Source organism: Parasteatoda tepidariorum, chromosome 8 (assembly GCF_982258835.1).
Source record: "Parasteatoda tepidariorum strain Cologne lab strain chromosome 8, Ptep-v5.0, whole genome shotgun sequence".
NCBI lineage: Eukaryota > Metazoa > Arthropoda > Arachnida > Araneae > Theridiidae > Parasteatoda > Parasteatoda tepidariorum.
The window spans coordinates 59,557,576-59,585,362 of record NC_141762.1 but is presented as its reverse complement, the minus strand read 5'-3'; the positions used below and the strand labels follow the sequence as shown (position 1 = coordinate 59,585,362).

The 27,787-nt window shown below is 27.8% G+C and overlaps 1 protein-coding gene across 19 annotated transcripts in view; it reads left to right on the top strand.

The window, feature by feature from the left end:
- The window catches only part of LOC107453525 (potassium voltage-gated channel subfamily KQT member 1), a 443,886-nt gene that overhangs the window by 392,612 nt on the left and 23,487 nt on the right, over positions 1-27,787 (top strand). For 4 of the 19 annotated variants that reach the window (XM_071181300.2, XM_071181309.2, XM_071181308.2 and 1 more), the window contains exons 6-11: positions 653-763; positions 5,577-5,761; positions 8,093-8,164; positions 12,793-13,004; positions 17,343-17,474; positions 25,078-25,146. In XM_071181300.2, coding sequence (XP_071037401.1) covers positions 653-763; positions 5,577-5,761; positions 8,093-8,164; positions 12,793-13,004; positions 17,343-17,474; positions 25,078-25,146 — 781 coding nt within the window. The remainder of the gene's footprint in view (positions 1-652; positions 764-5,576; positions 5,762-8,092; positions 8,165-12,792; positions 13,005-17,342; positions 17,475-25,077; positions 25,147-27,787) is intronic. The other 15 variants (XM_071181312.2, XM_071181305.2, XM_071181313.2 and 12 more) reach the window with 7 other exon arrangements.

Below are 27,787 nucleotides of genomic sequence, written 5' to 3'. Positions count from 1 at the left end.
AGAATAAAATAAAATAAATAAGTATAACGAATATTTATTGTATTGAATTATCTTTCAGTTAACGAGTTTGTAAATTTGTATACAAATTTTATTCGCTTTAATTCTATATATAATACTCAAAAAATTAAATTAATATGAATATGATAAGTTAAAAAATTAAATCAATATGAATTTTGACCCTTCTTTCAACTAAACTGTTATTATCAAATTTTATAAATTACAGCCCCCATATTTTGATGATCATGAATCAGAATACACTGAAATAAATCTTTGTTTATTCAGAGAAAGTGCGTTTTGCGTCTAGTTTTAAACTTAGAACATTTCAAGCACTGAGTAATCATCAATTTTAAGAACTATCCCTTGTAGAATTAAAATTCTATGCTAATTAAAAAAAAATACGATTATTCGATCAAAAGTGAACCAGGCAATAATTCTTTAAAACACATCAAGTGCAATAAATAAATGTTGTGTAACACAGTAGTTTAAATTTTTAAATCAAGCCTCCTTAAAAATCACTTTCATTGTAATATTAGTCTTGCTCTTCTTATTTTAAGCTCCGCTTTATTTCATTTTGTTGAGAAAAAATTACCCGTGATCAAATCGAGCAAAAGACTGATTAACAATTTTTGACATTTAAATTGTTCTTTTTCAGATAACTTTGTGCACAGTAGGCTATGGAGATACAGTGCCTATCACGTGGCCTGGGAAATTGATAGCTGCTTTCTGCGCCTTACTTGGCATCTCCTTTTTCGCTCTACCTGCCGTAAGTAGCAATTTAACTAATTATCATTAAGACAGTTAACTAAAGATAAGGAATAACTTAGAAATAAAACTGCTTTTATCCTAAATGAGGAAGTGATGATTATGTGAATTTAACCAAGGGGAAAAGTCAAGCGAATGCATGGGTGTCTTAGTTAGACAGATGCTTTGAAATCTGTATTAAAAAAAGCACATTTAGTTATTATAGCAAATTTATGTGATGAGGCACATATTTTTTTTCAGATTTTTCTTTTCAGTTTTAAAGTTTTACAATAGATGGCACTGCATGGCAATCGTGTAAATTGAGGGGGAAACTGAAAATCACATCACGATTATTTAAATCTTTAAATGAATGAAAATCACATTACGACATTTTTGAATTTTCCATGATCAGCTATAATAACATGTCGACATTTTGGAACGAATTTATTTAACACCGAAAAGCTGGGATAAGAACTGTGGAAAAAAACTTCAAGTGACATATTTCGGAAAATTTTCGAACTGAAACCAGGAATATTGAGGAAAATCAATCACTTGAATCGCTTGAATCAATTACTTGAATTTGAATTAATTCATTTGAATCTCTCCATGTTCCTATAACAAATCATACCAGGAGTTTCTTTGTCTTCTGGAATGGTTCAAAATTACAAGGCTACGGAGTTAAACATTAGCAGTCGTAAACCCAAAATTGGGTCGGCTGTTCTATAACGGTCATAAAAAAAAATTAATAAAATTCCTCGATATTAAGCCGCGATGGCTCAGGAGATAGAGAGTTCGCCTTGCAATGAGGTGAACCGGGTACGAATCCCAGCGATGGCTATTCGATACGAATCCGAATCCGGCTTGCACTGACCCCAGTGCTGACGCGAAATAACATCAGTGGCAGACGGATCATGAGTTAGAGTCCCTTTGCCGTCAGGCTAGCCGTGGAGGGTTCTCGAGGTCTTCCTCTCTATGTAACGCAAATACTGGTTATTTAAATCAAAAAAGTCCTTCATGAGGACAAATTTCAAACAATACTTGATAAAGGAGTTCCTTTGTTCTCTGGATTGGGTTTAAAATTTCAAGGCTACTGGGTTGAATGTTAGTAGTCGTAAACCCGAAAATTGGGTCAGCTGTTCAACGATGCTGGTTATAAAATAAAATAAAATTCATCGATATTAGTCTTCAGCGGTGGCAAATTTCTCCCAATACAGGAGTCCCCTTGTCTTCTGTGTATTGAATTAAAAATCACAAGACTACAATATTGAACCATGATAGTCGTAAACCCGAAATTGGGTCGGCTGTTCAATGACAATTATAAAATAAAATTATTAAATTAATCGATATTCCGAAAAGTAGATCGGCTGTTCAAAGGTTATAAAATAAAATTCATAGACATGGGCTGTGGTGGTTCAGAGGATAGAGTGTTGCTCATTCCAATGTTGAAAACCGGGTTCAGCTCCCAGCGATGACTGGTCGATACGAATTCCTCATCCGGCTCGCACCGACCACAGTGCTGACATAAAATATCATCAGTGTTTGACGGATCAAGGGTAAGAGTCCCCTTGCTTTCAGGATTACCGTTTCAGGTTTTCGTGGTTTTCATCACCATCTAACGCAAATGCTGGTTAATTCTATCAAAAAGTCCAGAACAAAGCCAAAATTTCTCCCCAATACTTGATCCTAAGGGAACAAAAGTACAAGGCTAGTGAGTTGAGCAATAATAATCGTAAATCCAAAACTAGGTAGTCTGTTCAATGACGTTTATAATAAAAAATTTATAGATATAAATGAATTGTTATTGCTGCATAAAAAATCAGCGAATTAATTATTATAAATTAATGAGTTACAGAGATTCTGTTTTTCGCATATTTATCTAACACACTTTTCTGGGATGAGATTTTTTATAAAATTTAATCATATTTTTTAAAAATCCAAGTTAAAATATGATTGAAAATAATACTCAAAAATATTTTTTTTAAGAAACTCTATTCATTACTTATTTTAAGTTAAGCGAAAAAAATCTGTATTTTAATAATCTAACGCAATTTTTAGACATTATTTTTAATAAAATGGGATGATAAATTTCAATTAACTTAAAAAAAAATTTAAGTTAGTTTTCGTTGTCAATTTCCTAGAGCAATGTATGTTTTAAAAAATAATTCCGATAAAGAATTCAGAAAAGTTTTTGCTCTCATCTTAATGGATTAATAAAATTAAGCTAAAACTCATTTACTTCTTTCAAGTGCCTTAAAAGCACAAATAAACTAATAAATTTGATTTTATAGATTCGGTAGTTTTGTGTAATCGAATTATTAGATTACTCAAAAACACCATCTCAAAATAAATTTAAAAAACAAGAACGATCTTGTAAAATTTGGACTTTTTTAATTATACAATAACTTGGGATGTTGGCGGAACAAAATGATTGATTAAGTAATGTAGAAAAAGGCAAAGCAATTCAAGTATTTCTAAATCTTACACGTGTTTTTCATATAGGTGTCATATACTGACATTTCAGAAATTTCTTTTAAATGATGCCATTTGCTTCGTATTATGTTTTGTCCGGAAAATAACGACAAAAGTTTAATTCGTGAAAGAATGTCAAATTAATTTAGAAAAATATACAGCGCATGTAGTATTAATTTCGTTTAGTTCAAAAATAAATTAGCTGAAAACTTATGTTAAACTTTTTTAAATTCATTTTTTTATGAATCCAAGTTACTTTCCTGTTTTATGAAGTGTAAAAATGAAACATTTATTTCATTATCAAATTTAAAGTTATATTAGAAAATTAGATTCTTTACACTTATATTAGAAAAAATTCTCTAACTTATAAAATTCTAATTAAATAATTTTTTAAAAAATTTATAAAATTGCGTGAATTATTAATTACGTTTATTTCAAAAATGAATTAGCTGAAAACTTATGTTAAGCTTTTTTAAATTCATTTTTAATAAATCCAAGATATTCATGTTTTATGTTGTGTAAAAGTAAGACATTTATTTCATTATCAAACTTAATTTTGTAGTGGAAAATTAGATTCTTTATACTTGCATTAGAAAAAATTCTCTAAATTATAAAATTCTCTAAAAATTTCTAATAAAAAAAATCTCTAAAATTTCTATTTAAATACTGTCTAAAAAAACGAGTAAAATTGCGTGAATTATTAATTACGTTTATTTCAAAAATAAATTAACTGAAAACTTGTGTTAAAACTTTTAATTTTTTTTTATATAAATCCAAGTTATTCATGTTTTATGTAGAGCAAAAGTAAAACATTTATTTCATTACCAAACTTAAAGTTTTATTATAAAACTAAACTCTTTATTCTTATATCAGAATAAAGTTCTCTAATCTATAAAATTCTCAAGTAAATTCTTAATTGAAAATTCTAATTTTAAAAAAATTTTAAAAATTTGCAAAATCTTTTATGTCGGAAAAAATTTTCTATGTCCAAAAGCTACAGTCATTTTGGAGTCACCTCTACTATTAAATGCCCTAAAATAAACTGCATTCACATTTTTCTACATAAGAAAAATCGGTTCAACGCTGAACCATAATATCATGGTTAGAATCGTAATTAACTGTGAACCATAATGAAGTGCAAATTTTCTGTAACCTTAGTAAGATGTTAACCTGAACCATATTTCCGTTCAAGTTGAAAAATAAAGTAGTATCGTGTAATCATGATACGAAGTACGATAAAATGGTTCGAAATAGCACAGTATTGAGGTATGAACAAATTTATACGATATTTCGGTTCAACTCGCTACAAATTCTACCTGAATAAGAGTAAACTGAAATTATAAAGTGAAATTTTTTTTATTTTTTTTATTTTATTTTTATTATACTTCACTTTTAACTAAACGTTTCTTTTTCCCTAATTTTAGAACAGAATAATTTTTTAAAGTTTCTAAAATAAAAAAAATTTTGTAAAAAAAATTTTTTTACTCTTTGACACTTAGACTCGTTAGCAGTGAATCTAATTGAGTATCTTAAGTTCTAATATCATACAAATATATTATAACCTTAATGAGGTGACAAATTTAACCATATGTTCGCGAAAATCAAATCATGTTAAACTTATTTACACGATAATACGCTTTTCTCAAAAGTGTTCTGGATTATAATTTTGCTTTTCCTCCTCCTAATGTTAATTTGGAAACCATCAATGTATGTACTTTGTCATGTTTCATTTTTGAAAGGATTCTAAAAATGTATATTAAGAGCAGCAATAATGGAACACTTCATGCGTATTATACTCTGTTTCAAGTTAAGAAAAAAAACATAATCCCTATATAGAGAGCCTGCTTACATTTTTTTAAGTGCATTGATTTTTTTTAGAAATTTTTGAGTGGGCCAAAAAATTTTTACTATTGTCGTAATGTGCTAATCAAAATTTTTCCTGTAAAAAAATAATCTTTACACTTGTAATTGTCGAAGAAGCTTTTTCCTGTACAAAACTCTTTAACATGTAGTTGCATTGTACATGACTTTTCACATGTAGTTGTATTGACATTGTCAAAATGCTTTTGCTGGCACGCAAAAGAAATCTTAATAACCAGTTCACTTTACACGCGTAGTTTATTTGCCTTACCTAAGTATTTTTGCCAGCATTAAAATTTTTAAGGCCTTTTTTCTTACTTTACACTTAATAAGGTTAGTTATATTGACGTGTCACAATTTTTTTCCGGCATTTATGAAGATTCAAACATTAAATTTTTGGAACGGTGTTAATAACACACCATGCATAATTATATCCTTTTGTTCACCTAGAAAAAATAACATCGTTTAATGCTATTTTATTTCTAAACAGTTTAGCTTCATTCTAGGGAATTTTAGGATCTGGATTCGCTTTAAAAGTTCAACAACAGCAGCGTCAAAAGCACATGATTCGAAGACGAGTTCCAGCTGCAACGCTTATCCAGTGTTTATGGAGATGTTACGCCGCAGATGAGAATTCCATGTCCATTGCTACTTGGAAAATACATCAGATGCCACTACCAAGTCCTCCAGCGTGAGTTGAATTAAATTTCAAACATCGCCACTCTCTCCTTTTCTTGTAACAGTGCTTTTAAAGCACTCTGTTTCATATGTTAGCTGAGAATAAGAATTAGGTGATTACTGAATCCAAATTCAAACGTCGATGATCAGTTGTGCAAAAGTAATTAAATATGTTCTTTAATGAGTGTAAAACAAAATTTCTTTTAAAAATATGGCGACAATATTTCATGCGTAAGTTTTTCAAAAAAATTAAGCTACTTCATAAAGTTTTAATTTCAAGAAGATATTGGTTTAAATAATACCACTTAATTTTATTTGCAATTTTACCAATCAGATAAAAAATTAAATAGATAATTTCTAGAACTTCACAAGCTTTTTTTTTTCTTTTTACTTAATTTCCTTAAGAATTTAAGTAAAACTTTTCATAGGAAGCTAAAACAACAGGATGCACAGTGTTTTACTGTTACTTCCAGTGTATCAAGAAACTAGTTCATATCTAACACCTCATAGTTTTGGTAATTACGATTAGTTTTTTTTTGAAGTATTAATTATTAAGTAGATTTAGGATATTCTAGTTTTACGTTACTCAAATTTTATAAAAGTTAATTTTAAAGTAATCATATGAATTAAATGAATCAATATTCTTTAAACGTATCTAGATTGGAAAATAAATAATACGAATTGTAATAATTTTTCGGCAGTACGTCTTACAAAGTTTTCTTATTAAGAATTTTTTATATTTGCTATTATTGCTTGAATTTCAGTAAACTTTTCTTCCTTCAGATCATCAAGACAAGAGGCTCTATCACATTGATTATTTAGTCTTAATAGCTTGCACCTCTCACGCTTTGGAAATTCTTCTTTTTTATTTTCACATTATCAAAAAACACGCAAATTTATATCCTATTAAAATTGTAATCGTTCTAAATTCTCTAAGCACTTCTTCTTTTCTGAGAAAAAAAGCGTCTTAGCTCTGATTATTTGTTCTCAATAGCCTTCAAATTTTATGTTGGAAATAGTAATATTCTTTCATCGTCAACAAATAAGTTATAATGGATAAGAGACAATTACAGCCATCTTGTAACTTTAAACGCAATTCAGAAGACAAATAAAAACTTAGGTCGAGTATCTGAACTTTTTAGTGAAATTAACCCACATTGGCATTACATTGAAAAAACACCAAAAGGTCCTACCGTTACTTCAACAATAATGTGACTTAACCAAAGACTAGCCTGCCACTTGGAGAGAATTTCATTACTATTAACATTTTTTCCCGCGACTAAGCAACCCAGTTATTCCTGAGTTTCAAATCCAGGTTGCTCATATATTTGTTCGTAGGGATCGTTTGTTAAAAATTTGATTTGCCCTCCTGAAAAAGCAAAAAGTTTTAATAATTTCAATTGTCATCAACAGAGTGTATGCCAACCAGAGTCCGGTAAATGAATATTTTTTTTAATATATTGATGCATATCGAGTTTCATTCCTCAAAAATTTTCCGTGAGTACGTGAATTGTTTGGTGAAATTATATATATATATTTTTTGCTCTTTATGATAAGTAAACACTTAAAATACCAGGATCATACATCTCTTCCTCAAGCATATTGAAAAATTATGGGGAATGGAACAAAATATGAATAAAAAATATTATATTTTAAAAATTTTATTTCTAAAGTTTTTTTAGAAACATTAATCAAAATAATTCTAATTAATCCAAAAACACTTTAAATTAGGCCATATAATGATCCTTGGTTAAATGTTCAACTAATTAATCTAAAGTGTTTACTTAGCGCAATTAATATGTTAGTTGTAATATAATCTATATCAGAAAGTGGCAATAAATTAGACTCTTCTTCAAAATTCACACTTATTTATTTATTTATTTATTTTTGAAATTTTACTTTTTCAAAATTGACAGAAGAGTGAATTTACTCTCTAAAAAAATTATTTATAGGTTATTATGTATAGGTTAAAGTATGAGCTAGCCATGTCTGTAATTTTAGATTATAGCAGCTGAATCTATAAGTGTTCCATTTACTTTCATTTTCTTAAAATTTAATATTTTTAAAGCGTCCTTTTATAATCTCTTATATAAATTAATCATTAAATCCCAGTAATTCCAATGACGATTTATAGTCTTCAGTAAAAATGCATCAATATTTCTACCACAATCCGCTTACATATTTCACGCAAGCAGTAAACATCTAATTCTCTGTTCATTTGTTGTAATGCATGACTTTAATACTAAAGAATGATGAACTGTGTCATTTGAATCTATGCCTGCATCATTGCCTGCTGCACTTTAAACTGAATGTTTAATATGAACAAGCACCTCCCTCCTTCCAGCTTCCACTCTGGTTCATTCACGAGCATTAAGCTCAAAGACAGGCTTGATCTACCGCAAGGCACATCCGGCTTGTAAGTATGAGCTTTCATCTATCTTTCTCTCCTTTCATTATGCATCTTGCTTTTAATACTGCATGCTGTGACTAACACGCCATCTGTTATGGCTCACTAACATGAAGCGAAATAAGCTTTTGTTCTTATACAGCTGGATGTTCTAATCATATTCTACTTTCTGACTTAAATATAGAAATTGTTAATCAAATTTAAATATTGTATAGCCCAAGAGAACGAAATTAATTCCATGTGTGGAGATAAAGGTGGTGGTTTTAAAAATCAATTAATCAATCAAGAAAAGCATATTTTGTTGCATTTTGCTTGACAAACCTCCCCAATAACAAAATTATTAACTCTCCCGATGTTGCAAATTACTTGCAAATTTTGTCAACAGATGGCTATGCTATCTGAAAAATACTTTAAAATGTTTTCAAAATAACCATTAGTCAGTCTGAGCAAGAAACAACACCTTTTTGCAACTAGGAGTCAAAATTAAGAGATGTCCAAGCAAATATTTCAATGAGAATGGTTTGAAAAGCAGAAGAAGCCATTTTTCTATTTAAGGGGCAGAGAAACTTTTAACTTATTTTTAAAACTTAAAAAAAAAATTTTAAATCGAACATTTCTGTCTATTTTCGTTCCTTAATTGATTTCTAAAATCTTTTTTTTTTTGTTTCGTTTTTTAAAAACCCTTGTAAAACACTTATTTCATAAATTTCCTTTGAAAAATAAATTATTTAAACATAGCTACCTACCTTCTTTAAACTATTTGAAACACCGAAAATTGAGAAGCGTAACTCAACTCGAAAAGGCCCTAATTTTTAAACTTTGCTGCAAAATACTGTACTTTTTTACTCCTTCTTAATATTTTTGGAAAGTTTTCAATATTTTGTTCGTTAGCCCTCCAACTTACATTTTAGTGAACGTGTAAATAAAAAATAAGGATTAAAAAAATACTTTTTAATGTTTGTAAAACTGTTTTCAACATTTCATAAAAGTGGAAAATTAAACGTAATAAATTCTATCGCTTATTACTTAAAGAATTAAGTACTACACTAAAACAAAAAATTCCGCCTAATAAGTTATATTACACGTTCTATACTAAATTATAATTTCCATTGATGAAATTTTGCTTTAATCATAAAGGATATTAAACTGTGTTTTTAGCAGATTTCAGAATCATTAGTTGGGGTGATAATAAAGTCAAGGTAATAAGGGAAAAGGTTATATAATTTTTAAAACAAATCAAGGAAATAAAATCCAACAGTTATTTATAACCTGCTTAATCTGTGACACATTAAAAATAAAACTGTAGTTCGTGTTCCCATTCCCTACAATTAAAATTCCAAAAATAAAACGTAACAAAATAAGTTTTCATTTTCTTTCTTTCTTTCTTTTTTTTTTTTTTTTTTTTTTTTGAATATCTGTTTTATTGCACGATATATCTTCAGACATATTTTTTATTTACTCATATTAATCATTATAATCAAGCATGTCATTTGTAAATATTATAGTTTTATTATTTTAAATGGGTGTTTTATTTAAAAATTTAATCTCTTACAATACCCAGTTTATTACTAGGTATTAAAGTCACCAATGTTTTCCAAAGGGTTTCCGATCTTAGCCTCGGCCTTACCTTCATTTTATTTATGAGTATTAAAACTACCAGTTTTTTTAATGGGTTTTTATCAAAAACTCAATGGGTTAACTATTTTTAATTCGCTATTTTGTAATTATAATTCATATTTGCCCTGAAACATATTTGGATGTTACATGAATTTAAAGTTAAAAATTAATTTTTGCATTGCAAACTTCCAAATTTTATTACAGTAAGTCATTCTATGGGTTTTGTGGCATAGTAAAATCTCCCAGACAAAAAAATTCTCGTAAAATTACTACCGTACTGTTTATTAATGACATTTCTGAAAAAAAGCTTAGTTCTGATTAATAAAACCAAACTATTCTGTATTTAAACCATTCATATAATAACGGTTTACCGGAAACATTCAGTTAAAAATACAAAACTGAAATGTAAGCTCAACCGAATGAATGGCTTTCATGAAAAGCTCTAAGGATTATTCTCCTAAGGAACATGATTCTTTTAATCATCTTAAAATTACTAAATGTTACCATGTTTAACAAATTTTATCACAGATTATAAAACCATATTTTACTGTTTACTTCACAAAAATTACCATCTGGTAGTTTTAAACATACTTTTTTTTCTCAGTACATCAACACGCGATTTTTCTTGAAATTGTGTGTGTTTTACTTGGTTATTTATTGTATGCAATTTATTGTGATTGCGTCTATTCACGTGTTTGTGAAACGTTGTATTCCCTGTGCATGTTCGTCTGATTTGTAGAAAATGGAATTCCAGCATTTCAACATATCATGTTGATCATATTTGTCTTCGTAATTGCTACAGTGTAGACATTAAAAATCTTTCGCATTTTTACTAAAAACGTTTTTAATAAGTTTTATGCTTATTATTTTGATAAATGATTGTTAGTTTTTTTTTTATTTTGTTGAAGGAAAATGTACATACAAATTAGTATAAAAATACTACTACTATGCTAACTAAAAAAGCATGTTTTCACACGTAACATAACTGGACAGATTTGATCACAAATCTCTTATCTCTTCTTGAAAATTTCTCAGATTTACAACTTTTCAGATTTTTAAATCTTTCAATCCTTAGAAATGCTTTTCTCTGGTAAAAAATATTTTTCAGTGTGCTCAACACCTTAAAATAAATAAATTGCAATTACTCTTTTCCCGGTAGAGATAAGAACTTCTATATTCATGTTATCATTTTATAACCGGTGTTTAACAGCCGACCCAGGTTTGAATTTAAGAATATCATTGTTCAATTCCGTAGTCTTGAAATTTTGAACCTTACCCAGATGACAAAGTAACTCCTGGACCAAGCATTCGAACGAACTAGCTTTCGTTGAAGACTTTTTGGTAAATCTAACTCTCGATTGCGTAACCTGAAGAGAAAAACTATGAAAACCTCCCATGTTTAGCCCAATGGTCAAAGATTTTCAACCCATGATCATTGAGGACATTTTTGATGTCAGCATTATGGATGGTGCGAGCCGGATGCAGAATACGTACCTCCACAGTGTCTGGGATTTGAACCTGAGTCACCTCAACGATTGGCAAGCTTCCATGTCATCACTTGAAATAAAAAGACTAAAACGGATCGGGATTTATTTCCACCCACAGCTTATAGTTCAAGCTACGTGAAAATAAATCCCTTCTAGGTCCACGCTTCCCTAATAAAATTCTACGTTTTGAAACTAACAAAATTTGTAATACAATGGCAATAACATAAAATAGCAATGATAAAATAACAATAATAACGAAGATAAAAAAATAACAATTGATAGTAAATAATAATTGTAAATAATAATAATAATAGAAAATGCATAGTGAAAAATTAAGACTGATTTAGAGTTAAATCACTGTAATTAAAAAAAACATCATCTTCAATATTCAATACCCAGACTCATTCTAAAAAAAATATTGATGTAACCAATCACTATTACTATGTACAGTCCACGCTCTTTTAACGAAACTGAACTTATTATATCTTTTTGGTTGCATTCTTTCCATTTATAAAAATTATTTTATGCTTTTAAATTATGATAGCATTGAGCCAGAATATAGTTCACGGGCAACGAGATTTTTTGGGTACGCTATAAAAATTTCCTAATCAAATTACGATATAAAGTATCGGCACTTTGAGTGCATCATCCGTAACATCCATGATACCGTAAAATGCATTTTTTCATAAAATCTATTTCTACCTTAAAATATTGTACCATAATTTTTACAGTGATATTATTCAGTGCTAATTATTACTGTGAATATTACGGTATATCAGATTTTTTTTCTCGTAAAAGCATGTCTCTGTAAAAATGGGTTTTACAGTAAAAAATACAGACACCCTGAGTATCGGTACTTTTTACCGTTATCTTTTACTGTGTTTAACAAATCCCAATATCTGTTCAGGACACAGAATTAAGAAGTGCCCCGACACTGTTGAAGATTTTAACGATCATGTTTTAACTACATTATCTGCTCTCATTATCTTATATGCCGTGTTCAAATTAATTAAAAACCTTAGAACAGAGAAATCCTTTGTTCTGTTAATATATTACATTTTATCGTCGTAATCATTTAACATGGTTCTTCGAAACTCTTCGCGAAGGAAAATTAAAAAATGACACAGTTTCAATGCCTTAGACTTAAAGCAAAGCTATAATTTTAAACTACATATACCATCTTGTAGTAAAGAATTATCTGGGCTTTCGAATGGACAAATAACTTAAACATTTTTCAAGTTATTTAGCATTTTTGAAAATTGCCAATTTCGTGACATTTCGACCCCTCTCCCCTTGAAAGGGTGCTGGCTAAATATAAGCTAAACTGATATTAGCTATACTGAAGTAAACTAAACTGATATATAAAATATAAGCTAACAGTCATGAGTAACTTGGCAATTTACAGCAGTTTACAGCAGATTACTCGTAAAAAAGCGTCATTTCATGTAAAGACAGAGCCTTCAAAAAACAGCCATAAGCAGTTAATATAATTAAAAAACTCTCAATTCACTAACAATTTATTATTTTGTACAGGTTCAAGCACAATACTTCCTTTGTCAGTCGTCTTTCAACCATTCGAAGACATAAAACTCCTCACGGGCAACCAGGAAGAGGAAGGTTCGATTCCACTGCATCCACTGATTTCATGTCAACTTCAAAGACGCCATCTGGTGGATCTACCGGGAACTATGTAGATGATGGTACCGGCAAAGATGTATCCGATACATCTAAAAGAAATTCTGATGGTATAATTTTCTACGGAACACTATTTCTTACATGTATTTTTTTAAAAACCTTAAAACGAAGCATGATTTCTGCATAAACTTTATTAATTTATAGTTCTAAAATTTAACAATTTCTACTCACGTTATAATATGAATAGTAAAAATATTGTTAAAAGTAATTTTTTTTCACATTATAGACATTATGTTTTTTATTTCAATTAAATTTCTAATTCCTTACATCACTATACAATAATAATACATGAATAATATAACAATAATTACCACATATTTCCACGTTTATAGTATAACTTCAATACATATAAGAAACTTAATTGTGTTGTTGTGATAAATATGATTTCGAATCTCCTCTCTCAAATAAATCTTAATTTATAACATTTTGAAAAAAAATCGAAGTAAGCTTTTTTTTCATTTTTATTAATTAGAAAATTCAAAACAAGGCTAGAATTATTTGCTAAAAGTAAAAGCAGTTATTCACTAATATATTATACCAAAAAAAAAAAGATTCTGTAACTAAAAGTCAATTCTTTTAAGATTTTAAAAATAGATTTGAGATAAGAAATTTTTGCCTAAAAAATTCATTTTCCTAATTAGGCAGATTTCAGTTAATTCATTATTTTTTAATTAAAAGTTATACCTGAAAAACTTTTTTTAAATATACAGAGAAACATAAAATGCTTTTAAACCGTTTTCTCTTCTTTTTAGTTTTGATCTTTTTTAAAAAATGAGTGCAAAGCGATTTAATGAATGAAAGGAAAATATTAAACTTAATGAGTAGAATATGTATCTTAAAGAAATGTACGCAAATGTTGATTTTATGAGAAAACTTTTTTAATCTATCTTATCATATAATTTTAACTTTCTAATATCATATAATTTACAACTTAACAACTTACAGAACTTAAACTTTAATTAAAAGTATTTTAAAAGTAAGCATGCTGGAAGAAAACTAAAAAATTTATTTTACTGAGTATATGTTAAAATTTAATTATTTGAATTTTTTATCGTCTTATATAAAAGAACAGTATTTATTTTTATAACAACAATTAAATTTTTATTTCCCTACAAGTAATAGAGTATTATCCTACAAGAATGTGGTAAATAGAGTAATTAATATGATATGTATATTAATATAATATATATAATGTTAAATATGAAAAAAGTATAAAATAATTTCTCATGAAGTTTTTAGCTAATTATAAATAATATAATTATAGTAGTTAACGAAACTTCACCTGGCTTTAATTAAAACACTTTTCTCAAGCTAATAATGTAAATTTTATTTCGTTCCCTAAATTTTAAAACTTTTGCGATACTCTGAAAGAAGACAAGCATTCATAAAAACATCGTTTGTGTTGGAAATACTGTTATAGAATTATGTATTTTTGCGAGTATAAAATTTTTTAAAAAAACTTGTGCTCTTAATGATATTTAAAATAAAATCTTGTGACAGATTATAAAAATAATTACATTAAAAAAACTGTGTTTTTTCCAAGTGCAGAATATTTTATTTATGTCGGTGACTTTTTGAGCTAAAATAATTTATTGAGAAATAAAACTTAATTGGAATTTAATGCTCGGAGAAAAAAATATTCAGAAAAATTACCGTACTGCACATAGTAATAACAATTCTAGTAAAAAATAATAGTAGTTTTTTGTAATAAAACCAATATATACGGTATTTAAACCATTCGTTTCATAATTTTCCGTTCCGGTTTAAAGGTTTTTCCGATCTGGTTTTCAAAATTATAATTCCTATTATCACTACTAGTAAAAATTGCAAAACTGAAAAATAAATTTAACTGGGTTTTATACCATGCTCTAAGGTATCACGTTAAAATTAGTAAGCTTAATAAAACTTAAAAAATTTTATCACTTATTATAAAACCATATCTTATTATTAATTTTTCAAAATCAATACCAAAGTGCTTCAGTAAAAACTATATAGCGCTTTGGCGTTCCCATAGAACCAGAAACACGGTAAATTTCACCATATTCTTGTAGTCTTGACCATAGTTTTTTCTCAGTGCTGCAATAAAGAAAAATTTAAATTTAATTAAGTTTCAGACCATTCCAATCGAGATATTTGCTCGGGTGTCAGATAATTTTACCCTAAAATTTCGCCAAGTGATTTTGGATTAAAGTGGTTAGTTTAAAAGCAACGTTTTAAAGTTTTATTTGGTTAGCAGTGCCATCTGTTGACCAATTTTTTAATTAAATTTGAGACAGAGTGAAAATTAACCAGATTATTGAGCAAAACACAGGTAAACACGAAAAATTAGTTTTTATTTCCTTCCGTTTTTCTTGTTAGATTTTTTTTTAATATTCATAATTTTTAGGCCACCCGGTATCTGAAAAGTCTTTTAAAATTATCGAATATCGCCGCTATCATTGATTTCCATTTGTATAATACATGCCATTGTGTACCATACTCAACGGAAATCTTAATAATGATTCCGTAGATTTGAACTGATTGTAGATTTGAATTATTTGTCTTTTTAAAAATGAAAAAAATAATAAAAATTGGCATTTAATGCCTAATCAAATTCATGCTTAATGCATAAGGATATTCGAATATTAATTTTTTTGCTATAAATACTGTTACTTACACTTTTGTCTTCTACACTTAAATAATTTTTTCGAGATCAAAATTTATAATTGATGGAAAGAACAATTTTTGATAAGCTCTTAATTTGCTCTATAATTCAGCTTTAGGAGCTTCAAAATTTCTAAAAGTGTCTATCACTGCAATAAAATAATGCAATAAAATTTATGTAAGAACGTCTAATATATATTAAATTTCAAACACATTTTACTGTGTCAGTTGGAAAGATCTTGAATTCAGTTACGCTTTTAGTAAGGCTTTTATTTTTTGACGGAAGAGAAGGGCAGAATATTACTTCTATACCCTTAAACAGAAACATCAAACCTCAAATAGAATATATATAGCGTGATACATAGGTTTTAAATATATTCCAACATTAATTTATTCTTTTGAAAACATCAAAATTATAAAATTCAAAAGTACCTTACTTTCAAAATAATAACACAAATATATATGTGAATTTTGTTAGCTAACTTGCTTCTTTAAATTTTACATTTAGCTAATCATATTTACAAACAAATCAACAATATGTTTATGGATTCATTTTAATTATATACGTTAATTAAAACTTATATACGTTAAACATAATAAAACACACTTTTAATCTTATTTCCATCCCTTTTATCAAATTCCAACTGAGAGGCATAGTTTTATTCCATTAACAATGCATTATAAGAATATTTAATTTATTCTAATAATCCATTATTTAACATCAAAGTCACGATTTCTTATCTTAAATAGCATCTTCAATACTCTAAATTTTGAAGTATGTCTGAATAAACATATATTCTTTCTTTTTTTTGAAAATAGGCAGTAAAATTCAATTTATTGCTTTTACGTTAACATTTGTATTTTATTCAAACTTGTATCAAATTTACATGCAAAAAGATTAATTATTAGATACATTTTTTTATATCATTTACAATATCAATACAACCACACAATATATAATTTTGATACATCAGTCAGCAATATTTAATGTGCTTACAAGCAAGCTACGAGAAACAAAATAATTTATTCTTATTTTTTAAAGAACAAATAAAACAGCAAAATTTTGATTTTCGAATATTATTATTCCATTTTATTCTAAGTCTCAAATTATTTTATTTAAAAGTATGTCGTACAATTTTTTTCACAAACTAGCCATTTATTTAATCAGTAATTATATCCTATGTAATTTAGTTAATCAGTAATATAAGGTTTAAATTTTGCACTAAATCATTTGACTTTTAAACAAAGAATTATACATAAATTCTTACAGAAAAAATGAATTATACAGAAAAAATTGTACATAAAATTAGATTGAATTTTACATCACGAAGTTCAATAAATCATATTCTTTTAATCATCAATTTAATTTTAATTGTGTCTGAAAAATTAAATATCATGCTAAAACCTTTTACTTTCAACAACAAAACACGTTTAGAAAGCTGCCTTATGTAGACATTAGCTTTACGCTTTAACCTATACAACTTCTTTAGAACTGCTGTTAATGCATAAATCAATTTATGCATGCATGGTTGTTGCTGTTTTTTAAATGTCCTTTAGATGTAACTGTATGTTGTCAACATGACATTTTTTGGTGTAGAGCTTTTTTGACTATAATAAAGCATGGTAGCTGTTATAGTTTATTGCAAGTGAACATTCGGTACTACCCATTTTGTGTTGTATATCTGTATGGTATGTGTTTGTGTATAAAACCTTTTTTTATTCTTCCCTGATGTATTACTAACCAGAATGCATTGTGGAGTGTGCTGACGTCATGACTACACCTAAAGGCCTGTGCAACATGTTGCAGAAAGAATTCAGCTGTCCGCCATATGTGGCGCTGTCGCCAGCATTTCTCTCCTCCGAACAAACATCCCCAGGTTGGCGGTAAACCAAAACATAAATCAGCACTACTTTCTATAAATTCGCACCTATTTCAAATTGAACATAAAGTTTAAGAAAACTATTGTGAATATCTATTTTGGTTCAGTTAGCGTAGTTATCAGTAATGGAAAGTATTAGTTTCAGGGAAATATTTTGAAATTATTTATTGAAAATTATTTATTTTCTCAACAGTATAAAGAAATTTGAACAGTTTAGTTTGTTTAAAGAACAAAATATTTTCAGATAGGTGGTAAATAAAACGTTAATTAACGTATTTTTTATGAGAAACATTTCAGGGAAATATTTTGAGATTATTTATTGAAAATTATTTATTTTCTCAACAGTATAAAGAACTTTGAACAGTTTAGTTTGTTTAAAGAACAAAAAATTTTCAGATAGGTGGTAAATAAAACGTTAATTAACGTATTTTTTATGAGTTTGAGCCACTTTAAATTATTTATAATAAAGTTTAAAAAAATTAATATTAATATCTATTTTGTTTCAGTTATCAATAATGGAACGTATTAGTTTCAACGAAATATTTTGAAATTATTTACTGAAAATTATTTATTTTCTCAACAGTATAAATAATTTAGAGCAGTCGAGTTTGTTTAAAAAATAGAAACTTCTCAGTTTGGAGATAAATAAACTTAAATTAGCATATTTCTTGTGAGTTTGAACCATTTTAAAATTTTTATAATGAAGAAATTTTTATAACAAGAAATTTATATGAATATCTATTTCGGTTCAGCTGGAGTAGTTATCAATAATGGAAAGTATTAGTTTCATGGAAATATTTTGATATTATTTATTGAAAATTATTTATTTTCTCAACAGTATAAACAATTTTTAATAGTTTAGTTTGTTTTAAGAACAAAAATTTCTCAGTTAGGCGATAAATAAAAAGTTAATTAACGTATTTCTTATGGGTCTGAACCATTCTAAATTATTTGTAATAAAGTTTAAAAAATTAATATCAATATCTATTTTGGTTCAGTTAGAGTAGTTATCAATAATGGAAAGTATTAGTTTCAGGGAAATATTTTGAAATTATTTATTGAAAATTATTTATTTTCTCAATAGTATAAACCACTCTGAATAGTTTAGTTTGTTTAAAGAACAAAATTTTCTCAGTTTGGAGGTAAATAAAACGTAAATTGGCATATTTTTTATCGGTTTAAACCATTTCAAGTTTCTTATAATGAAGTTTAACAAAAGATTAATATGAATATCTATTTTGGTTCTGTTGGAGTAGTTATCAATAGTGGAAAGTATTAGTTTCAGATAAATATTTTGAAATTATGTATTGAAAGATTTTTTTCTCATTAGTATATGCAACTTTGAACAGTTTAGTTTGCTTAAAAAGAAACAAAAAATTTTCATGTTGGCAAATAAAACTTAAATTAGCATATTTTTTATGGATTTGAACTACATTAAATTAAGTATAATAAAATTTTCAAAAAATTTTTTATGAATATTTGTTTTGGTTCAGTTAGCGAAGTTTTCAATAATAAAAAGTATTACTTTAAGAGAAATATTTTAATTTATTTATTAAAAAGCATTTTCTTAATAATACACAACTTTTAATACTTTATTTTGTTAAGAACATTGTTAGATATCGTTAAACAACTTATTTATCTATTTCAAGTTTGGTGCTGAAATAAAACATGAATTTAGACTACTATCTATAAATTTTTATTCATGGGAAATTAAATATGTAATTTAAAAAACAATACACAAATATCTATTTTTGCATAGTTAGAATTGATATCAAAAATAGAAGGTATTATTTTGAAGGAAATATTGATGACGAGCTTACTTTGACGAATAACTTACTCACTGCACTGCGAATCCTTCGAACATATTATGGTATTTTAATAATTATTTAAGGTAATATTCGATTCAACTGTACTAGATTCTAAAATTTAACTCTTATTTCTTAGAAAATCTTAAGAATTGTGAAAAATAATCGGAGATTATTTTCCATCCAAAACCTAAATCCATACTACAGATTAAAAAAATCTACATGAATCTAATGACGTCAATTCAGAAAACAGAGAAAATTCATTTTGTAATTGAATTTAAATTTGAATCACACGATCAAATCACTACATTTTTTTAGACAAGACTGTTGTGGCATTAATTTTCCCGCAATCTGGTGTTGCCACCATATTTCTATCCTATCTATTCGGCTTCAAAAATTATCAGTACTTATAGGTTGGCCGAGAGCAAGTAAATTCAATTTTTATTTAGCTTAAAACAAAATGACCTGAATAAAAATAGTATCTACTTGAGCCTACAGTACTTGAGCCTACAGCCTACAGTATCAAATTATCTTATGATAAAAATGTTAGCGATAATTGTAAATCGTAGGAGGATGGTAGAAATAGAAAAAAAATTTATTCTATGTGTAAGTTCTTAATTAAGAGTCACGAGATATTTTAGTTTGCAGTGTACTTATATATTTTTTAAAAGAAACTACAGATCTTACTACTTTTTACTTTCATTAATAAATCTAAAGTATTCTAGCTAATCAATAAAAAGATTTATTAGAGACTTTTTATATTACTTATATACTAGTAAAGACATTGTACTTCTGCTAAAAAAAATTCTTACTTATTCAGTAAAAAAATACATGACGTTTTCGATAAAAATTAGAGTTTTTTTTTCTTTTAAAAAGTTGTGCGTATGAAAGCGAATGATATATATACCTATATTTTACATTTTCTTACTAAAATAGTAAATACAAAGTAATTCTTCTTTTTATGAAGCTAGAAATTTTATTTTATTCATAAGTTTAGATTACAAAAAAAAAATATATTCATTCAAACAGGTATTATTTCGTTAAATGTTATACTTATTTTAAACAGAAAAAGTAACACAACGATTTTAGTATAAATTAAGTAATTTAAATTTCGAGAAATTAGTAAAAGAAATTAATGGGAAAAAAAACATTGTTGAATACCAATTTTCATGAAATCTTCAAGCATTTTTTGAGACTATTAAAAATTTTGTGCAACTAAATGCAAAAAATTATGGTAAAAATTCTTTTAAAATGTTTTCAAGAGCTATTTGTATGCTACATAAAATTATCATAAAATAGGCTTCAATTCCTGCCATTAATAAAAAAATTTTGCACAATAATCTCTTCCAAGATTCTCCTTATTCTTATGTTAAAATTCTTGCTTTAAACAAATTCACAAACAATTAACAAAATTCTTTTGTTAAGATAAAGTATTTGCAAATCGAAACATTAATGATTCATTCATTATATCTATTATATTTATTTTAAATCAATTTGAAAATAAAGAAATGTTATGTATTTATCGAGAAAATGAACTTAAGCTCATTAAATAATATTTTTTTTAAGTTCCGGCGAAGTATTGTAGTTTGCCTAAAAACTTTTAGCCGAAAATATTTAAATTTTTAATGAATAAAATTTTTCATTTAAGCATATCTCCAGAGAGATGGAATTTAAATTGATTTTGAATCATGAAAAATAGAAAACAATGACTGTTTTATATACGCAATATTAAAAGCAGTAATTATTAATATTACATGGCTTTATTTTATTTAAGGCTTCTAAAAGGATAAACAATTATCAGACGTCAGAAATTTTTAAAATATACACATTAAGCATAAAAAAGTTCGCAATATCCAAACATAAATGTTTGGATGGCAATCAAGAGTCTAATCTTAAAAATATATATGGTTATTAATTCCTTGAACGTTATATCCAAACAAAACCCTTTTTACCATTTTCTGAATTACCTCGTGCATTTTTTAAACTTTTTTCTTCTCAAAATTTTTTTACAGGTATATTTCATAGTTTTCTCTTTTATTTCATTACATCACCCTAAATTTTAACAGACAGCTACATCTATAGCAAATGAAACTGAAAATGCGGTGGCCAGAGAATATTGGAGTTTTATAAGTTCAAGTAAATGTCAGGGAATTTAATTAAAATACGCGAAATATAACGAAAAAATGAACTAATTTAAGTTAAATATCTAAAAGTTCAATGATTTTCAACAAAAAATTGGCCAAGTAATAATTTTAATTAAAAAAATATTAACCATTTTCAACTCTAACAGAAAATAAAAGTGTTTTGTAACATACTTTTTGCACAAAAATCTGTCATCTAATGAATTAATAATAAAACGTATGCCACTAGTTACAAAAATTAGTGAACTTCGATAAAATCAATCCAGAAAAACCAGGGGAAAATTAAGATTTTTTTTAAGTGTCAGTAGCCATTGTACAAAAGTTTTTGTATCAGAGAAATTAGATGCATCAATCTAGAAAAATCAATGAAAATTTAGGATTTTTTCTGAATGTTTGTGGCCATACAAATAAAGTCTTTTTTTTTCCCCTCACAATACAATTAAATGGACATGTTCTCTTATAATTATGATTCATCATAGATTTATCTGAGTGAATTATAAAAGCACAGAGTCAGATTAATTTTTGAATATACATTATCAAGTCAATTTAACATTATCAAGTCAACTTTGCATTATCAAGTCAATTTTTTTTTTTGCACAAAAATCTGTCTTCTAATGAGTTAAGAATAAAATGTGCCACAAGTTACAAAAATCAGTGAACTTCGATAAAATCAGTTTCGAAAAAACAGGAAAAAGTTAGGATTTTCTTTAATGTTAGTGGCCATTGTGTAAACGTTTTTGTATCAAAGAAATTGGATACATCAGTCTAGAAAAATGAATGAAAATTTGGAATTTTTTCTGAATGTTTGTGGCCATACAAATAAAGTCTTTTTTCCCCTCACAATACAGTTAAATGGACTTTTTCTCTTATAATTATGATTCATCATAGATTTATCTGAATGAATTTTAAAAACACAGAGTCAGATAAATTTTTGAGTATATATTATGAAGTCAATTTAACATTATCAAGTCAATTTATTTTTTGCACAAAAATCTGGCATCTATTGATTTAAGAATAAAATGTACCACAAGTTACAAAAATCAGTGAACTTCGATAAAATCAGTTTCGAAAAAACAGGAAAAAGTTAGGATTTTCTTTAGTGTTAGTGGTCATTGTGTAAACGTTTTTGTATCAAAGAAATTAGATACATCAATCTAGAAAAATCAATGAAAATTTAGGATTTTTTCTGAATGTTTGTGGCCATACAGATAAAGTCTTATTTCCCCTCACAATACAGATAAATGGACTTGTTCTCTTATAATTATGATTCATCATAGATTTATCTGAATGAATTTTAAAAACACAGAGTCAGATAAATTTTTGAATATACATTATCAAGTCAATTTAACATTATCAAGTCAATTTATTTTTTGCACAAAAATCTGGCTTCTATTGAATTAAGAATAAAATGTACCACAAGTTACGAAAATCAGTGAACTTCGATAAAATCAGCTTCGAAAAAACAGGAAAAAGTTAGGATTTTCTTTAGTGTTAGTGGCTATTGAGTAAAAGTTTCTGTAGCAAAGAAATTAGATACATCAGTCTAGAAAAAACAGAGAAATTTCAGGATTTTTTGTGAGTGTTTGTGACTATCCATTTAAAGCCTTTTTTTCACCTCACAATTCAGTTGAATAGGCTTGTTATATATGTAATTTTGATTCATCATAGATCTATCTAATCAAATTTTAAAAACGCAGAGTCAGATTAATTTTTGAACATACATTATCAAGTTATCAAATTTTAAAAATGCAGAATCAGATTAATTTGTGAATATATATTATAAAGTCAATTTAACATTATCAAGTCAATTTTACATTATCATGTCAATTTCTGTTTTGCGCAAAAATCTTGCGCCTAATGAATTAATAATAAAATGTACCGCAAGTTACAAAAATTAGTGAACTTCGATAAAATCAGCTTCGAAAAAACAGGAAAAAGTTAGGGTTTTCTTTAGTGTTAGTGGCCATTGAGTAAAAGTTTTTGCATCAGAGAAATTAGATACATCAATCTAGAAAAACCGGGGGAAATTTAGGATTTTTTCTGAGTGTTTGTGACTATCCATTTAAAGTCTTTTTTTTTCACCTCACAATTCAGTTGAATAGACTTGCTATAAATATAATTATGATTCCTCATAGATTCAGTTCAATTAAATTTTAAAAATGCAGAGTCAGATTAATTTTTGAATATGCATTATTAAGTCAATTTAACGACAATATAATTATTTAACACACCAAAACAGAAATTGAGATCCTTCCCAACAACATTTCCTGAAATCAATTTCAGCGATAGAATATACAGTTAGAGGGACCGAGCTTTTAAAGGATTTATCTCTTCATTCATTATGCTCTGAATCCCAAAACAGAGAAACAGTAAATTTAATTCAGGAATCATTTCACCCAGGCATGCAAGCTTTTGTGTAGTTTCATTATGAGTTACTATATTCACGGGGCTTAGAGACAGATAAAAGGATCGGACTGTAATTGTTTTCTAAATCATGGTCTGCGGATTTTCAAACGAGCCATGAGGTGCCCGATTCATTTATAAAGGATTCATTGTTCTGATTTCACGTCCGGTTTAGATTAATTTCGGTGTATGCTTTTAAAGAGGTAATATCGTGGAAAGTAATCTCTGGTATTGAACATGAAGAGGTTAAAAATTAATTGACAAATTATTAGTACACGAAATCTGTTATTTAATACCAGTAGTTTATTTATATGACATAAAATGTATTGAAAAGGAAAAATATGTTTTATATTAATAATGTAAACATAATTTACATAAACTTTAATATTAAGTAAATATTACTCGGTGAAATTAAAAATATTTAAATGAAGCCTGTTATAGATATTTACTGCGTATTTGAAATAGGTTCGAATGCTTTGCCAGGTACACTAAATTGAAACTAAATTGCTCTTCTTGAAAAGTTTTTACGTAACAAAACTTAAGAAATACAAATATTTAATTGTTTTTTTGCCCAAATTTGTAAAATTGTTTTAAAATACTTTTTTTCTAATTTTTATTTTTAATCGCGTAGCTGATTTTCAGTGTTTTAGGCAAAAAGCAGCTATCTTCCATTTGTGATGATTGAAATGAGGTGCACTGCCTTGTGCCAAAAAAGAAAACTCTAATTTGCATAAAAATGCACCTGAAGTTTTGTTTCTGAAAAATGAACCAAATACTTTTAGTTTCATAAAAATGTATTTTCGTGAAAAAATAAAAACAGTTATTTCCAACAACCATGCATACTTTAGGGTGTTTTTATTAACTAAATTTGAAAATTTTCAAATTCTTTTACTGTTTTCTATAAACACACAATTCGATAGTTAACTTATTTTTACAGCTTCTTTATTTTTTTCCGTTATCTAATATTAATCATATACTCATATAGCGTTTAATACATTTATTTTCAATTTTTTATTTCGGTAGTTCATAATTGGAAACTTTTCTCATATTAATTTCCAGTAAGAGTCATAAATTTAAAAAAAAAACGAAAAAATTTAGAACGGACCATACCCTCTAAACCAAGTTATGTCACGAAACTATCTTTTGAAACAAAATCTGAAATTTATGTAAAACAAAATTTCGCTTATGATTTAAAAGTGAAATAGCATTTCAAAAATATGTTTTAAGTGGTATTTGTTCTTCCAAGCGTAGGCTCAAGACGAGGCAGTTTCTGTGTAAATCTCTTCAACAGGGTTCGTAAAGATAGTCCCTCTTCCTGCGGTAAGCTTAAAGACACTGAGGGAAAAATACGTAAAAAATTGCACAAGTTTATTTAATTTTTTTTTAAGCACATTTTTCTATCAGATGCAATTATTTGCTTGGCTTCAACACTTCGCTTAGAAATAGCTTCTGAAATACGCATCACTCTCATCTTTTAGGTAGCAAGTCTGTCTTATTTTTCACATGCCACCTTTTCTAAAACTATTAATGTAGGTATATTATGACCACCCTCCATCTATAACAATGGGCTTGCCCAGGTCTTCATGGTTTCTCGCCCAGGAACAAAGTTTTCATGGAGCACATTAGGACCCATAATCTTCATAGAACGATCCCTGACGTCTGTAAGCTACTTGAACATAGTTGCAGACCAGATTCACCCATTCATGGCAACAGTTTCTCCTGCTGGGGATGGTGTTTACCAACAGAATAATGCACCATGCCATAAGGGTCGAATCGTCGAGGAACTTTCCAGTGACTTTCAAGTCATGTCTTGTCCCCCAAATTCACCTGACCTTAATCCAATAGAGCATTTGTGGTCCTACTTGGAAAACCAAATTCGTACTGCCACGCTACCCCCTCGCAATGTGAGGGAATTGCAGGACCAGTTGGTGAGCGCTTGGTACCAGATACCTCAGACTACCTATCAGCACCTTGTGGAATCAATGCCATGGCGGGTGCTAACAGTTTTGAGGGCTAAAGGTGGTCCTACATGTTATAAGCAGGGTGGTCATAATGTAATGGCTCTTAGGTGTATAAATGTAGTTAAATATATAGACATAGGTTTTTGTTTAAAAATGTATATCACCAGAAATCTGAATAATAATGTTTCTCGACTCTTTCAAAGAATAAAAATGCCTAATAAAAATTAAGTCTTCTAGAGCAGGGGAAGCTCTTAAAAACTGATAAATTATGCTAATAATGCTACGAAATTAAAACTTTTTAGCTAGAAAATACTTAAAATGTCAAAGAAAAACCTTCTTAAAGGTCTAGCCTCTTTTTCTTTAAAAATACCAAAATGTAAAATTTTAAGCAAAAAACATAGTATTAAAATACCAAATAATATCTAAATGAGCTCAGTTATCAGAAGAATTTCAATCATATGAACATTGAATTAAATTTGCCCAAGAAAAAAGTTTGGTCCTTGAACCACATTGTAAAAAACTCCGAATCCAATTGTGGTATAAAGTACTGGCACACAGAGTGCCGGTACTCTTTACAGTAAAATCCAGTATTACCGGGACATGTTACGGAACAAAACTCTTAATTCTGATGCATCGTAATTTTTACAAAAATTACCGTAAAATAATTTAATTAAATAAATATTACTATAAACTTTACGGTAAGAATAAATTTTTACGGATGATGCACCCAAAGTGTCGATACTTTATACCATAATTTGATCCAAAATTTTTAGCAGCCCATAAATATCCATATTTTCAACCAGAATGTGGTATATGTTAGCTTCGACCTTTTGGTGGTTTTAAGTTTCCTTTATATTCTGTTGTTAATACATTAGACACCATAGATAGATTCAGCATTTTCACGTAGTATCCCGCACGTTTAAACATGCTTATTCTGAGCGTGCACTGTAGACAGCCGACTTTGTGCTCGAGTCAGAACCTTGTCTGGAACATACGCATCTTAATGCAAGGGATTTAGTGTGAACATACTAAATCTGCCTAAATAGATTACACAGCTAGTCACGTTCACACATATTTTGAAGTAACTGCGCATGTCCACGAAACAAATTACTCAAGACTTCGCGTGTCCACGCATGCGTTGTTACATCATATATGAAAAAATGAATGTGAAGCATTATTGATAAATATCTCTGTTATCAATGGTAGAGTAATCAGGTGTAATAAGGATAAAAAATATTTAGCCCTAATAACCTTTGATAGTATAAGCCAATCTGAAGCTAAGACTTAATCGTTTGTTGAATCTCCCAAAAATATACTAATGCCTTACAATTTTTAAGAACTTACATATTTTAATTGTAATTTTAAGCTAAATAGACACGGTCTTAAAAAGTTTTAAATATAGAAAAAAATTAAGAGTGGGGCTACAGTTTCTTATAATTGTAAAAAAAAATTTACTATGTGCATTTCCTGAGAATTCATGCACAAAAAAAAAACCAACTTGGATTGACTGTTTGAAATTATATTTTTGTATTTCTTTGAAAGTTATTGACAGGTAATACTGAAAACATTTATCGTTTCTTATTAAATATCTAATGCTACATTAATGCATGTGAATCAAAATGTGAAGTTGAAAACATCGTGTCTAAGATTTTCACATCAATGTTGCGAGAAGGGAAATTATGAAGTTTTCAGAAAAGCTTCTCTTCTTAAACTGTTTTTCTAACAGTTCTTTTTTTAGAAACTCTTCAAAAACATTTTCAATTTGCTTATGAGTTATCAAGTGTTCAAAAATTCAATGTTTTCAACTGAGGAAGTTATAACGTGAGTCAAATCGTTCAACATCATGCTCAGTAAAAAGCATTCGTATATTTTCTTCAAAGGAAATGTTCTGCGTAAAACTATATTATACACGTAGAGAAAAATTCTGGTAAAATTATCGTATTGTTAGTAATAACATTTCTGGTTAAAAGAAAAAAAGACAATTTTGGTAATAAAACCAA